Source organism: Gallus gallus, chromosome 15 (assembly GCF_016699485.2).
Source record: "Gallus gallus isolate bGalGal1 chromosome 15, bGalGal1.mat.broiler.GRCg7b, whole genome shotgun sequence".
Taxonomy (NCBI): Eukaryota; Metazoa; Chordata; class Aves; order Galliformes; family Phasianidae; genus Gallus; species Gallus gallus.
In genome coordinates, this window is record NC_052546.1 from 404,348 (window position 1) to 419,352 (window position 15,005).

Genomic DNA, 15,005 nt, shown 5'->3' on the forward strand with positions numbered 1-15,005 from the left:
CGGGGAGCGATTGGCTGAGCTCGCTGAGGGGCTGCGGAAGCGCGCTCCGCTGTGTGGTGGCGGTGCCGGGTGGGCTGTGGCGCGATGCGGGGTGGCTGCCGCCTCCTCCCTGTGCTGCTCCTGTGCGGGCTGTGTGGCGGAAGGGAGCCGGCGCCAGGCGCTGTAACCTGCGGCTCGGTGCTGAAGCTGCTTAACACTCGCCACAGCGTTCGGTTGCATTCTCACGAGGTCAAGTACGGCTCCGGTGAGCAGGATCGGGCTGGGAGGCGGCGCGTTGGAGGGCTAGGAGCTGGGAAGTGGCGGGGGGAGCGCTGAGGAGGCGAGGAAATGGCGGGAGGGGGGCAGGGGAGAGGGGCGGGAAATGGTCGCGGGAGGCTGTGAGGGGATCGGGGAATGAAGCCGAAGGTTACTCCGATCTGTTGCCGGGGCAGCGGTGGGACTGTGGGGTGGGCTCGGGACCTGGCAGGGAGACGAGGGGGCTGCGGCCCGGGGCGCAGCGAGGCCGTGCGGCTGGGCTCCGCATCTCCTGCGTTTGTGGTGTGAGGGGAATGCTTTGCCCTCTCCCTGAGGTGAGCCGTGTGCTGCGTCAAGGGCCTCGGTTACATTCTTCAGTCTGAAGGATACGGTACCTGCATTCCCATTTGAGTCAGTAAATGGACTGTGAGAATTAAGTGTGTCTTAGTATTGTCACGCCTTTGTGTTTAAAGCAGCTTTCTTCAGTTCTTTCAGGACTTTCTGAGCTTCAGGAGTGGGTTAGGTCTCCTGACATTTAATTCTGTTCCAACAGGAAGTGGGCAACAGTCGGTGACAGGAGTTGAAGCTTCAGATGATGCCAACAGTTACTGGCGGATTCGTGGGAGGACTGACGGCAGCTGCCAACGTGGAACCCCCGTGAAATGTGGGCAGGCCATACGACTTACCCATGTAAACACAGGAAAAAATTTACACACACATCACTTCCCATCACCACTCTCCAATAACCAAGTAAGTTGTTCTAAATCATAAATTTTTGTACAAATAGTGCATGGTTGATATTGACAATAACTCTTTCCAGATTGCTTGTTTTTGAAGAATCAGGCTGCCAGAAATGGCATTGCTGGATATGCAAAGTTCATGTAGTTGCTTCTCTGCATCGTAGAATAATGTGTTAAAGTTTCTGACAGAGACAAAATGTAAGAGCTACCAGTATCAGTTTGTCACTATAGTTTTTACAAACCTAAATTGGTTTCTTCATTCTGCACCCCTGATACTTTGATTGTTTTTTAAATGTTTAGCGCTTTTACAATGTAGGACATTAGCCACTTTTCTTAATAGCATGAAGACTGATCTAGAGCCAGATAGTTAATGGCATGTTTGGACACTTAGGATGTCCTATATCCAAGTTCCTTGGTGTTCCAGTCCATTAATCTCAATCATCATCTCCCTATGTCTGTTTTGTATTCCCTTACCAGAAATAAATGAATCCACTTTCACAATCATCTTTATTTACTATTTTATATATTTCTAGAGCAGTGTTCCTCTCTGTAACTAGAGTCCAGCCTTATCCTTGAACAAATGATTGTCCAGAATTAAGTCTTTCTTAAAATGTAATCCAAATGTGTGGGAAGTTTGTTTTTTAGTAGTCATTTTAGTCTTTCATTAGACTAAGTAGATAGGTCATTAGATTCTAATTTGAGAAACCAGACTATTTGTATAAACAGTCTGAAAGTGGCTGAAACAATAAAGGTCAGTTTTGTGTAAGGTATTTAGTTCATGCATTTATTAGAACAAAATAAGTGGTAGAAAAATAGCATTTCAGAAGAATTATTTAAAGACGAGGTGGACTCCTGAAGACTTTCCACCTTTCCTCATTTGCTAGTTTAGACAATTCAGTCAACACTGTCATTAATATGAAAATATTCAGCAACTGTCATTTTTTTTTCCCATTGCATTTGCTAAGTTTTCACAATATCTAAGCAAAAGGAGAACTTAAGTGGTTTCCTAGAAATTGATAGGACTGTGGCTTATCTTACTGAAATAAGGTGTGGTTCTGAATACAAACTTTTATTTCATATTCTTAACAAAGAAGTTTGATTTTCAATTGGTATGTTGACTTTGACACTGTATAGACTTTATAAGCCTGAATTAACATGACCTTAAATTATTAGCTGGATAGGTACAAACTATTGCAGTTCTATTTTCAAGTTGTTAATCACTTCCAACCATCTGATTTTTAAGTCTGTGCTGAGTCGTAAACAGTTGGAGCTGAGCCTACCAGGTTTATGAAAAGACTTGGAGTTTCTGGGGGCACATAATGAAATCTGATCTGTAACTTTTGTTTTAACAGGAATTTATTTGCCTTAATAATTGTCCATCTTTATTTTTTAAAGAGCCATTCAGTTGTCCGTCCAACAGTGCAAACCAAAATAGTTGTTAACTTGTAATCTTGGTATAATAAAGTAAAAAAGGAATATAATTCCTTAATAAGTTAAAATGTTGGAACCTTGTGATTAAAAATTTTTGCAGTGATAACTGTGAAGCATTGTGCTACAAAATTAGATATTTACAGTTACAAATTTGTTTTAGTGGGGAAAACTTGCGTCACTATTAGTGTTTCTTCTGCAATTGTTTTGTCAGAAGGATTGCTCTGATCTCTGTGCTCGAGTTGTCTTTAATTTCTAATGTATGTTGCAGTTTGTTGGCACTTTGCACGCAGGTTATGTGTTGGAGTTTGTTGGCAATTTATGTGCAAGTTGTAGTTGCAGAGTTACCGCTTCTGGATTTGATTGCTGCTGACAGCAGTGCAATGTTTCTTTCCTCTGCATCTTTGCCTTTAAATTTTGCTGGCTTTGTGGCCGATGTTTTTTGTGTATGTGTCGGCCGTGTTTGCTTATCTTTTCACTTCAGGAGATTTGTGTCTCTAACAGGAAGTAAGTGCCTTTGGTGATGATGGTGAAGGAGATGACCTCGATATATGGATTGTGCAATGCAGTGGGACACACTGGGAGCGGGAGGATGCAGTGCGCTTCAAGCACGTAGGAACTGAGGTGTTCCTTTCAATAACGGGGGAGCAATATGGCCATCCCATTAGAGGCCAACGGGAAGTTCATGGCATGCCCACCGCTAATCATCACAACTATTGGAAAGCAATGGAAGGAGTCTTCATCAAACCCAGTACGGACCTTGCAAAACATGATGAGCTCTGAATTGCCAGAGGATCCAATAAGATTCATCTTGCTCCCGCATTCAGAGATGCTAATACTTGGTCTCTTAAAAAGTCCCGCTTTGCCTAAGTGACTGACTTTCTGTGTTACTGAAGGGCATTAGTTCACTCTAGGAATGCTGCACTTCTGTGGGAATGACATCTGCCAGGCTAAGACATTTTACATTTAAGAAATCCTTTCTAAATCTTCAAGCTTATTTGGTAAAACTAGATCATGCGTATTAGTTCTCACTGTCATTGGTTTTGTTCATTACTTCTCCAATTCAAAAGAAATGGAAAAAACAAAGTAGCATATCTCTAGTCCCAGGTACCACAAAACTTTGTGTTTTGTAACCTTTTTTTCAATTACAATTAAATATTTAGAAACTTATTTCTAGCTAGTGAGGGAATGCTATTAATGAAGAGATGGAGTAAGTCTAGAGAGGGAAAATATTTATTTGGAAAATGCTATCTTTTGAATCAGTCAAATTCAGCTATTTCAGCCTTCCAGAAAAATATTTCAGTCCATCTGAAAATTGCTTCCAACGTGTTTCATGAGTTTCATTGTGTGCTTATGGATAAGTTGAAAATACTATGTACATTGAAGTAAGAAGACAAGTTTTTATTTATTACCTTTCTCTGAAGAAATTTGTGGGTTTTTTTTTCTGCTGATTGTGATACTGCTAATTCTCAAACGATAAGTCTTTTCCTCTAGGAACTGATACAGAAGGCTACTACTTGTTTAATTAATATTAGAATTTTATAAACTTTCATGTGATGTGAATAAATTTGTTCTATGTTGTTCTTGCGTGTCATTGCAAGCTCAGTATGAGAACCCAGGTGAATAAGTAGTGGGACTTAGACCCATGTGGGGTTCTTTTGTGCGAATCCAGAAGAAATGGAAAAAGAGAAAATCTTTAGAAAATTGTTTGGTCCTGGATTTTTAACAGAGGGATAATCTCTAGAGTGATAGCAAGGAATCTTCACTGAATAAGACATTAATTTCTGTGTTGTTCTTCTGTGGAAAGGGGGGAAAAAGCCCTAACTCTTGAACACTTTTGTTACGGTGTATTACTGGAAATACTGACTAAAGCACAAAGTACCAGACATTTTCTATTTGCTTTAAGGAGAAAAGCTCAGTACATGAGTGTGAAAAGTCAGTAAATTCAGGTGTTGTTTTTTTTCATGTATAGCTAGTTTACTGATAATAGTCCTAATCAGTCAGTTAATGACGGAGGAAAGCTATTTGCTGCTTTTACATCTCCAGTTACATGCTGTAGAGAGTGAGAGTTGATGAAGCATAATACATAATTTCATTTAAATTTTATGTACCTATTCACTTATGCTTCATATGCTGATCCCTCACACACTTGTGCTGCACAGAATAGCTTCAGTTTTAATTCAGGGTTTGATACTAGTGGAGATGCGTCATATTCTGCAGAACAAGAAGCCTCTGTTGTTTTGTGATATTCTTCGAAGAAGGTAAGAGTTTTTATGCTAATCTTATGGTATTGAAGGATAAGAGGCATTTCGGAGATGGAACGAGCTTTTAGTGTTTTGTATTAGAAGCAAACTTTCTGTAAGATTCACTGGTATTCCTGACTAATAGTTATTGAAGTAATAAAGGATAATTACTTAAAAAAAAATCAAAGCTGTTTAGAGAAACTGCCCTTTCCTTTAATAAAAAGAAGGGCTTTTCTTTGGAAGTTGGCTTATGAGAAACTACAAAAAAGCCGTGGCACTTACAAAATGAAGAAATAAATTTGGCAATGAGTTCTCTAATTCTCTTTAACAGAGAGCTAAACACTTTATGCCTAAACCATATGGCCTTAGTTTAGTGTTTGTTGGCATGCTTGTGGAATACTGGTTTAGCGAGGAAATGGTAGATCTGTGTGGCTCGTCTTGGTCTGTGTGCCAGTTTTGTTTCAGTTCCCACTGCAGAAGTTGTGCTGACAGACTCTTGAATAAGCCTAGTTGAAGTACATCTTAGGAAAAGTGTATTACCATTGTCACTCAAAGCATGCTAAATACAGAATACAAAAGTTATGAGTTGATGTAAGAAATGCAGAAGCTTGTAGCTGTGCAAAACGATAGCTTGTGCAATTGCAAATGTGCTTTTCATTTTATGTAACTTCTAGATTTATAAGACCTTAATTAGTATACGTTTAATGCCATATTGTATGTTTTTAAACTGAATTACTACGATTTCAAAATCTCATTCAAGTGTCTTTATTTCTTCTGATTGCTTACAGTTCAGCTTTCCAATGCACCCTCCACAGCTGAGGACTAGAGATTTAATCTCCATTTGTGTATTGGGTTTTTTTAGTTGCTTTTTTTCCATATTACTTTAATAATCTGACAAAAGGTGTTGAGACTTAGAGTAACATATGAAATGCTCTGACATGTAGATATGGAAGTCTCAGATGTTGTTTTGCTGCTTTTTTTTTTAAGGTAGTAATCTAAATTTTATAGTACCTCTTTCGAAAGTTCTCTATGCACTTAAATGTTAAGTAAAAACTTTTTGTTTGTTTGTTTTGCTTCTGTTGATAGCAAAATAGAGTTCTATTGAGTGATTGACAGATGCATTCTGGCTTTTTGCTTATTGTACTATTACAAGCACTCTATGAGAAGGAGGTGTGCCAGCATTGCCCTGATAGACTAGAAAGGCTTTTGGGAAAAGCATTAGTGGGATCTTTGTATATAGATGTTCTCAGTGAGAATAATTGTTGAAGGAAATCTGCTTACTTTAAACTCTCTACTTTGAAAAATCTGTCAAATACTGCATTTATTTATCATCGAATTAGATACGTTATATGTCTATGTGGAATGATAGAAACTTCATATGCTTCTGGAATTCTTTTTGAGGAATATCTATTTGAGTACAAACACTTTTATTGTCTGTTTCTTGAGTCTTTTTAAAACTTTGTGTAACTGTTTAGCATATGAACTGAGCACTTGTCATTTACTTGGTCTTTTCAGTCTGAATAAGAAGTGTTTTCACTTATCTGAAAGTACAAGAAGGGATTTACCACACATTGATTCTTAATTCTGAACATCAAGGCTAAAGATAAACTAATACCTTTATTTCATTATGGTTGGGAATTCTAACTGGGTATATTAGTTCTTAAGTTAAATATGTTTTTACAACTTAAAAAAAAAAAAGGGGGGGGGGGAAGTGACATTCAAAACCCTGTACCATTGATGCTTACTCAGCAGTATTTTAAAGCCAGTTAATTCTGCAGAACCTGTTCTGTCTTTTGCCTCTCTTCTGCAGCACTGAAATCACTAGCTGTTGCTATAGATATACCATGATTAACAACTGTAGTAGGCAGAGGCTGAACCGCAGAAATGTCTCCTTCCAGTAACATCATCTTGCTAGGTGCCTGACTTCTGCTGGCATGCTTGCTGCCTCTTTTTTGTCAGGTTCCCTGCTGACACCTGGGAAACTGGCTAAGAGCCTACAAAATGTTCAGGTTTGCAGAATACCATGCTGCATGGGAACTGTTGAGTCACGATCTGAACAATGATTGAGCACCTGGGGAAAGGACCCGGTCGGCCCTGGGAGCACAGGTGAAGGCAATTCAGCTGTGTGACAGGAAGGGGTGGAGCCTAGCTGTATCTCTCTTAGACCCCCCCATTTAAGGGCTGACTGTCCCTGGGGAAGGGTCTCTTTACTAAAGAAAAATCTCTGGAAAGCTTTCTCCTGCAAACCTGGAATCTTCTGATATGGGTGAGAAATCTTCTTCCCTTCCCTTATAGCACCTTTCTATTGTGCCAGTCCTTTCATCATCACACCCTTGTTGTAACGCCTTTCCCATTGTATTGATCTGTCCAATTGCTACGCTGCTGCCTGCACCTATTTACTGGTTTTAAGTTCCCACCTGTGCCTTTTTGACTTTGCAGTTTCTTCAAACGTGTAATCCAGCTCTGGACCGCTGTTCAACTGTCTTTGATAGGCGTGTTCAACTTTACCAGCTATTTTTGCAATGTATTGCATTACAAACACAAGGCAATCCATACTTACCTTAGAGTTTGTAACATTTATTATGTTTGTAAGTCACAAATAAGTTCTGAAACTTATTTTAACAAATACTTAAAGGAAGAAATGTTTTTGTAAGTATCCCAGTATTCTTTTGCAGAACCTTGGGTATTTATACCTCTTAGTTTATTTTACCCTATGCAGAAGACAGAACACCAGGGTTAGTTTCTTCCAGTCAGTAATTTGAGTGGGATTGGGTGATGTTCACAGAAGACAATATTTAATTGTTGTGGGTATCCAAGACATGTGAGGAAGGTAGAGAACACTGAAAATTGATTTTGGCTGTTTTATAGTTCAGCATTTCCCTTAAAATTGCAGCAGGTTAAGCATGCAAAAGCCTTTTGTTGTATTTAATATTGTACTCATTCTAAATAAACATAAAGTTCACAGTGGAGTCATCCTATCACAGCTCTGATACTGATTGAAGCTGCTGTTGTGCGAGGGCTTCAGCTATTTTCAGCCTTTGGGAAAGTGGTGCCCTGCTTCACTAGGGTGAGAAGTGCTAGAAGCTCTGTGATGTCTCAAGGGAAACCAAACCCCTATAAAGCCTATTAAAAATTAATCAGAATATGTGCAAGATATAAAGCTGCCTAATTAGAACCTGTATGTGTGGTGGTGGTGTTTTTCAACTGTAAAGGCATCAAGCAGGTCCTGGCTCTGCACAGCTCACTGACCTTGGACTCGGATCTAAGGTTCTTTCTTCTTGGTCTTCGTGATATCCATCTATTTATTCATCTAAATTTGGTTTGGTTTTCTGAGACTGAGTAGCAGTGGAGGTATGTGTGCTGTGCTGAAAATTCCAGTATCTAGGATGAATTTATTGCAGCTCCAGCCTCAGTTAAACACAAACCTTTTTAGTTATTCTCTTCTGATGTTGCCCCCTCCCTCCTGCCTGGTGACTGCAGGCTGGTGAGGTCGGGCTGACTGCTAGTACCCTTCCACTGCTTGCTGGGTCTAAAGGTGCTTTATGAAGAGACATGGTGACTTTATGCTTGCTGGGGTATGTTTTCTATTATTAAATCCAGCTGATTACTCCGTCCTACTTAGGAAGCAGTGCTTTAGATTACCTGTATAATAACTTGGGTGGCGTGCATACAAGCGGGGCGGTTGTGAGGAAAGCAGAAGGGGACAAGTCCGGGAAGGTCTCTCCCGTTAACCCAGTGCTCCAGCTTGAAAGCGTTGCTGGAGCCGGGACGGGAGCGGCCGCTAGTGAGCGCTGCTGTCCCGCCGGCTGCGGTGGATTGTGGCTGTGCTCCTCGGGGGAACAAGTGCCAGCCGGCTGTCCCGCGGCCCTGCGGTCAGCTGCTGTGCAGCCGCGGCTCACCTTAGCTGCGCCCTGCCGAGTCCGGTACTGCTATTATTTCAAAGGGAAACGAAGCATTAGCGTGGGCTGTAGGGCGATGCTTTAGGTGTTTCTGTTCGCTATCTTTCTGTGGGATCCATAAAGCTCTGCCAAGGTTGAAGTGTGTTTGTATAAGGTAGACATTTAAGGCAATTAGCTGTATATTAAAACTAGGTACGGATTTCCATTTCAGTAGGGAGGAATGAAGGATGCAAAAGGATTATTAATGGGAGGAGAAAAGAGTTCCCCAGCTGTATACGACAATCCCATTGCGTTTTCCAAGCTCTTGAAAGCAAAAGCTAAAAATAAAACGACCTGTTTCCAGCTCGTGCAAGATGCATTTCACATAAGTGGTAATATTACATGAATGCATCTTGTCCCTGGCGTAACTGCCTGGCTTCCCTCGGCTACTGCCTAGATCGCTTCCCTGGGAGAGTCCAGTGTAATCTGGATGAAAGCCGGGCTTTTCTCTTACCGAGCCGGTCTGTGAGCCGCTGAGACGTGGTCTCCCTGCCGTCCTGTGGAGCTGCAGGTCCCACGTCCTTCCCTGCCGGCGTGGCTGTTGTCGAGGGCTTTGCTCGTTTGCTAAGAGGGTGTAGTTCTTCCGTGAGCCTGCCTGGCAGTGGTTCCTCAGCATCGACCGCCTGCTACTGTTCCTTGTATAGCGAAAAGATGTTTGATACTCTTGGTGAGGAGCCTTCCGCGATCCCGAGTAGCAGCGTTTGCAGCCTATTCCTGCTGACAGCGCTCTTCGGGTGGTGGCCGGAGGCTTCCTCCCAGCCCCGCTTGCCTGTACCCGAAGCAGTCTTTACACCCTGTTCCACTGGGCACTGATGACGTCTCTTTATGCAGCCTCGCCCTCTGCAGCGGGGCGTGGAGGGGAGCGGGGAGGTGCCACCTCTGCCTCCCGCGCGCAGCCACGTGTGCTGCCGACACAGTGCCTCTGTCCACAACAGAGTTCTGGCAGCAGCCTCCCTGAGAAGGGGCACGCAGGGACCCCCAGGCACCCTGAAAGCTTGTCTCGCACCTAAAGGCATCCGGAGGGTTCCTTGCTTATGGAAACTCTGTGCTGTTCTAGTAGGGCTTAAGAGAGGGTTTCCAGCCTTCCCCGTCTCCTGGCATTGTGGCAGAAGCACAGTATCATAGTGGCCTTCTAGCAGTTCCAAACTCATGTAGCACGGTAGCTGGTTTAGATGCAGAAGGCACGTGGGGTGTGATGTGATAACTGTATAGGCACTTGTAGGCATAGGCACAAGGGGTGTGTGCCGCAGGTCTCCCGGGACAGAGGCATTTGCTCCTTAGGGTGCTAATAGCTGGGAGATAACCTTCTTTCCTATCTAAAAAGGAACAGGTGATTGTGACTTTGGAATTGGCTGTTAAAAGAGAAACTCTCCTCCAGGAAAGCTGTGGAGGGAAGAAAAGCCTAAGCCTCTCTGAGACTTTTTAATTTTGCGGACCCTCCACTACCCCCTGGGTTTTAACGCTTCCTTACCGCGCCGGCTGCGTGCTGTCCCCGCAGATCTGCAGGACAGTGGCTGATGTCCTGCGGGGACAAGGGAATGAATGAATGAGGATTTCTACCCAGTGGGAGGGGGCCAAGCAGAGAGACGGCTGCATGAGACCGAGCGGCCGCTGGAACGCGTGGAGGAAGACGCGCCGTGCGAACTGAGCTCAAGGGGGAGGGCTCGGCACTCCCAGCCCCTCCTTGCCCGCAGCAGCCTTCCCCCCCCTCGCCCCCCGCCGCTGCTTAGCCCAGCGGCAAGGCGCCGGAGCGGAGGTTCCGACAGCTTCGTGCCACGGCGCTGGGCTGCCGCAGGAGGGATGCGGCGTGGTTATACTGAGAGGGCAGGTGTCGTGTGGGACACTGCATTAAGAAGTGTTTCTGAAGGCAAAATAATAATGCGGATCTACTGCTTTCTTTCCGGGCTGTTTTTGCACTCTTCTCCATAGGAAAGCTGCCCGGTCTAGATTATTCTTGCCAGAAAAGCACCGTGACACGAGGTAGCATTTTATCCTATCTAGTGCCTTAACAAATGGAAGGAAAATGATTATCTGTTGCTCAGTCTGAGACACTATGGTTCACAGTGGAAGAATGACTTAAGCTTTAAAAAAAAAAAAAATCTATCCTAAAAAGTGTTAGCTACAGTCGAGGGGTCTTTAGTAGAGGGAAATGTGCATAGGAGGTCAGACTGGGGATGGTAACTAGGGCAGAACTGAGTGATCCAAAGCAACGTGTTGGTACCTCTTTTTCCCACCTGGAATTACAGATTTTCTTTGCGTTGCCCATAAGTGCTATGCTGTGACTCAGGCCGGGCACAAGGAGCCTGGGAGGGTGGGCTGCCTGGCCAAACACCTGGCCACACGTACTATCCTCACACCTCAGAGCTGCCCCTAGGCCTACTCAAAGCACATTAAAATGGTGACGGCCATCCTTTCCCGTGAAGGCAGCAGCTCCCAATGGCTCTACCCGGCCGCTAGTGGGATCTGCGAGCCGCAGCCAAAGGGGAGGGCTGCATGTCCTACCCGGAGCTGTGTGCTGTGGGCTGGCAGGAATCCCCCGCCTATCTTCCTCCAGGACCGACCTGCTCAGGCTGGGAGCCCCCCAGGGCTTTGCAGAAGGCGATGGTGGGATCTCCCAGAGGTATGAGTAGAGCTATGGTGGGCTCCCTCCGTGCTGATCTCACAGGACATGCAGTGGGTTTAAGAGTCAGTGGAGCAGAACCAGAGAAGGATGTGCTTGTATTTCAGGGGTATTCTAGGCAGGAATGGTCATAAGTGTATGAGTGGCTAGGCTGAGCAATCCTTACTGAGCAGCCTCTCCTGCCGAGGTCCTCTTCTCTTTCCCCAACTATTTTCTTGCATGCCCATGAGTTAGCCAAAATGTTTTGAGGACTCCTTTCAGTCGATGTCCCCTTTACATTGCCCTTAGCCTCTCACCCCTACCAGGGCCGCCGAACATGATATTTTCGGCAACTCTCCCACGGATGCCTGGCGGCAGGGCATTCCTGCGGCAGGGGAAAGCCGCCCGCTGCTCCCTCCGGCTCGGCGGATGAAGCTCGGCCGCCTCCCCCCAGGACGGAGCCGCACCAACAAAACGGCGGGGCTGACCGTCAGCGGTGTCCTTTAAAGAGCCACGCGCACGAGGTCCCTCCGAAATCCCCATGCAATCAGTTCGCGGGGCTTGGTTTCCCTCAGTGGCAGCTGTCGGGCTCGGGCAGCTTGCACTGCGCTGTTCTGCAACGAGCCCCGTTCTTATCGGTGGTAACGCGGCTCGGCTCTACCCGGTCCAGCCGCTCGAGACCTGCCCGTGCCGGCGGAGCCCGAGCAGAGCTGTTCTCTCCCCATGAAACGCGCTGTCACAGGCAGGCGTAGGCAGCTTCTCGTGCCGGCGGGAGCCTGCTGGCTGTAACCCGCTTGTGAAGCATGCTCTTGCTCGGGTGCCATTCCACTGGTCGAGGCTTTAAAGCGTCACCACGTTCTCTGCTCCCTTACACGGGATGCAAAAGCAAAACAGTGCAGCTTGGCTTTTCCCGATTTAAGTATGATTCCCCCCACTCTGTCCCAGTGTAAAAGCTCTCTTGCTTTTTCAGTGTCTGTGTGTTGGCTTGGTGTATTTTCTTGGTTGTATTGGTTTGATTCGTTGTTCTTTTGTAAGCGTTCTCCTCACAGTAGGAATAGTGGGGAGGATGTTTGTGTGAAGAGGGAAAGGGGAAGAAGATGGAATCGATTTTGATCAGAGAATGTGGCCAAAGACTGAACAGGGAAATGGCAAAACTGCTCTTCAACTTGCTCCAAACGCTGCTATAAATGCCCCAAAATGAGTGACTTAGTACTGGGGGCTACGGAGCTGGCCGTGAGGAATCTTTCATTCTGCTAGTGCTCAACATCTGTAACAGCTTGCATGTGGAAGCGGTCTCCTGTACCCTTCTAGGGCTGTTGATAGATCTGTTTTCCTCAGGTCTGGAAGTCTTTGTTTTTGTGTTTTTTGGTTTTTTTTCCCTCTGAGCAGAGATGGGTGGTGGTGGTTATGGGTTTGTTTTGTTGATTTTGTTGTTGTTGTTGTTAATAATTTAGAGATGTGTTTAAGGTCTAACTCTGTAAAACAAAAACCAAGCAATACATTTTTCTGCTATCACCCTAAACTTATCCTGAAAATGATGGAAATTCATGGTGGAGGAACAAAAAAAGTTTCCCCTCTGACATAGTGTGATGGAGGCTTTTGTACAGAGTGTAATTCCCTACTCATTTTAACGGGCTGAACTGCTGGTAAGGTTTGCTCCTGGAAAACGTGATGCTTCACAGCAGATAAGTGATTGAAGAAGGCAAAGAAGAGGTCTGACGTTGTAGCAAGGTGATTCCTTAAAATAGTTGCTTTATTACTGGTATATTATTATAATTGACATTTGATCATTCCACGCGTCTAAGGATGTTTACAAGACCTAAGGAGGTTTAAAAGACCTAAGGTTTACAATACAAGGCACTCCCACCTCCGAGGTAAGCAAGCAGGATTTCTACCAAATTGGTGTTTGACACTGAGTTCTCGCAGTGTACCTACTTCTGTGCAGTGCCATGCGGATGGTTTTGGTTTGCTAATAAAGAACTTCCATTCTCAATCAGTCACCTACCTGCTGTTCTGCTAGGTCCTTATGGCACTGATCTCTGCCCGTGGAGCTTCTGGTGACAGCACATTAAAGAGAAGAGCACGGTTCTAAAGCTGTGAAAGTTGGAGACACTTCTTCCCATCTGCTGACTTCTGTGCAGTGGGTGCTTTGTAAGGATGTGGAGCTACTAGATCCAGGCCTTGCTGGGGAAGCTCACTGTTCTGAGGAAGGGTTTAGATGGAGTCTGATGAGTTGTGTGCTGACTGAGAGAGGCTTCAGCTGAAAAGCTGGGTGGCTAATGCCATTGTCAAGCCTCCGCGGAGCAGTTTGGCCACCTGCTACTCCCTCTGGATGGCAACAGGATGCTTACTAGAAGGCTTATTGGGAAGAGAATATGCTTTCAGGAAACCTATGTGAGTGGGATTCTCAGGAGATAACAATGAACAGTGGTTGGTGGGGGTTTTTGTTTGTTTTTGTTTTTTGTTTTTTTCCCCTAATAAATTTCAGCTAAGAAGGCTCTAGGATTTTTTAAATTATTACTATTAAAGTATGCCTTGCCTTCTTGCTTAGCACTTTGTCGTAATTGCCAGACCACATCGTGTCTTTGGTCTGTGTTGGATTAATCTTGAGGGCTGGATGTGGAACCAGTAGCAGGATATGGCCCTAAAAACCAGCAGCCTTTGCTTCTTGCAGGGAAGTGACTATCTATGGCAGCCCTTCTACAGGCAGAGTGACACCCTCCACTGAAGGAGAGTGAGCGCAAGGTTTTCCAACAGTTGGGGGGTGGGGCTCAGAAATCTATTGTGCATTCGTTTCCAGTAAATATATTATGAGCTACCTGGTGTTATTAGATCTAATCACAAGAGTTTTCCTCTTAAAGCTGTGGCTGGATTTATGTTGATCACTTTAAAACAAATGTCACAGATATATTTAATAGAAGTATGTGTAAAACCCCAACCCCCAAATGGTATTATGTAACCCATACAGTATTTAAGTGCCCCCTGTGTAAACTAACTGAAAAGCCTGCTGTTTGCCTTCTTTGCCTCTGTTGTGTATCTGTCAACCAAAGCCAGGCACGCTGTTTGCTGTTCTGATTACTATTTTAAAAGGCCAGATCCATAGGATCATGTTTTCTAGAAAGTGAAAAAGACTTAAACTCCATTTTCTGGGCTTAGAGGGCTCTGGGGCTGAGTGAGAGTCCTCTCATGGGCTGCCCAGAGTGAATTGCCAAGCAAGCTTGTGCTGTTTGAAAGCATGCACACACAATGTACTTTGTCCTTTTATTTTGGCATGGTCAGGGCAGTCCTTCTCAGTGGCTTCACAACAGCCTCAGCCATGGGGTTCAGCTAAGCTCAGCAAAGGTGAAGATGTGTGAGGTCATGGAGGTGGTGGAAGATGGTGATACATGTCTAAAGATGGAATCAGGTGAAAACTAAGAGGTGGATTTCCTCTTGCTTTTAGCCAAACAGCGTTTGCAGGCTTTCCCCCTAATTCATTGTTATTTATCTGCCATCAGCTCCTTGCCCAGTCAAGTCCTTTATTCAAGGTGCTGGATCTCAGGAGCACAGTGGTTTCCCATTATTGTTATAGTCTTTAGCCAAAGAGATGTCCCTCTTTCTCAGTAATGCACCAAAGTGGAAGTAATCACTCTTTTTTTCTTCTTGCATTTGTCCTTTCCTGTTTCATTCACCAATTGAAAAATGGCTAAAGAGCAGCCCCCATTTCACCTCCCCTTTTCCGTGATTGACTCAGCAGCTCCTGGGACAGAGAGAGGAAAGGGGCCTCGAGGTCACAACCTTCACAATCTTCAAAGCCCCTGCCGCTTCCAGCAGCTGTCACAGC

At 44.7% G+C, this 15,005-nt stretch overlaps 1 protein-coding gene and 1 long non-coding RNA gene across 2 annotated transcripts; one reads left to right on the forward strand and one right to left on the reverse strand.

The window, feature by feature from the left end:
- Positions 1-55: 55 nt before the first annotated feature.
- On the forward strand, positions 56-3,985 carry SDF2L1 (stromal cell derived factor 2 like 1). The gene is made up of 3 exons (XM_001232857.7): positions 56-244; positions 788-984; positions 2,907-3,985. The coding sequence occupies exons 1-3, from the start codon at positions 85-87 to the stop codon at positions 3,183-3,185; spliced, it is 636 nt and encodes a 211-aa protein (XP_001232858.1). The 5' UTR covers positions 56-84; the 3' UTR covers positions 3,186-3,985.
- A 1,409-nt stretch (positions 3,986-5,394) lies between these two features.
- LOC124417213 lies at positions 5,395-9,384 on the reverse strand. Its single transcript, XR_006931542.1, has 2 exons — positions 9,038-9,384; positions 5,395-8,574 (listed from the first exon to the last, which is right to left on the reverse strand). It is a non-coding gene; the product is annotated as an uncharacterized LOC124417213 (long non-coding RNA).
- Between the last annotated feature and the right edge of the window lie 5,621 nt (positions 9,385-15,005).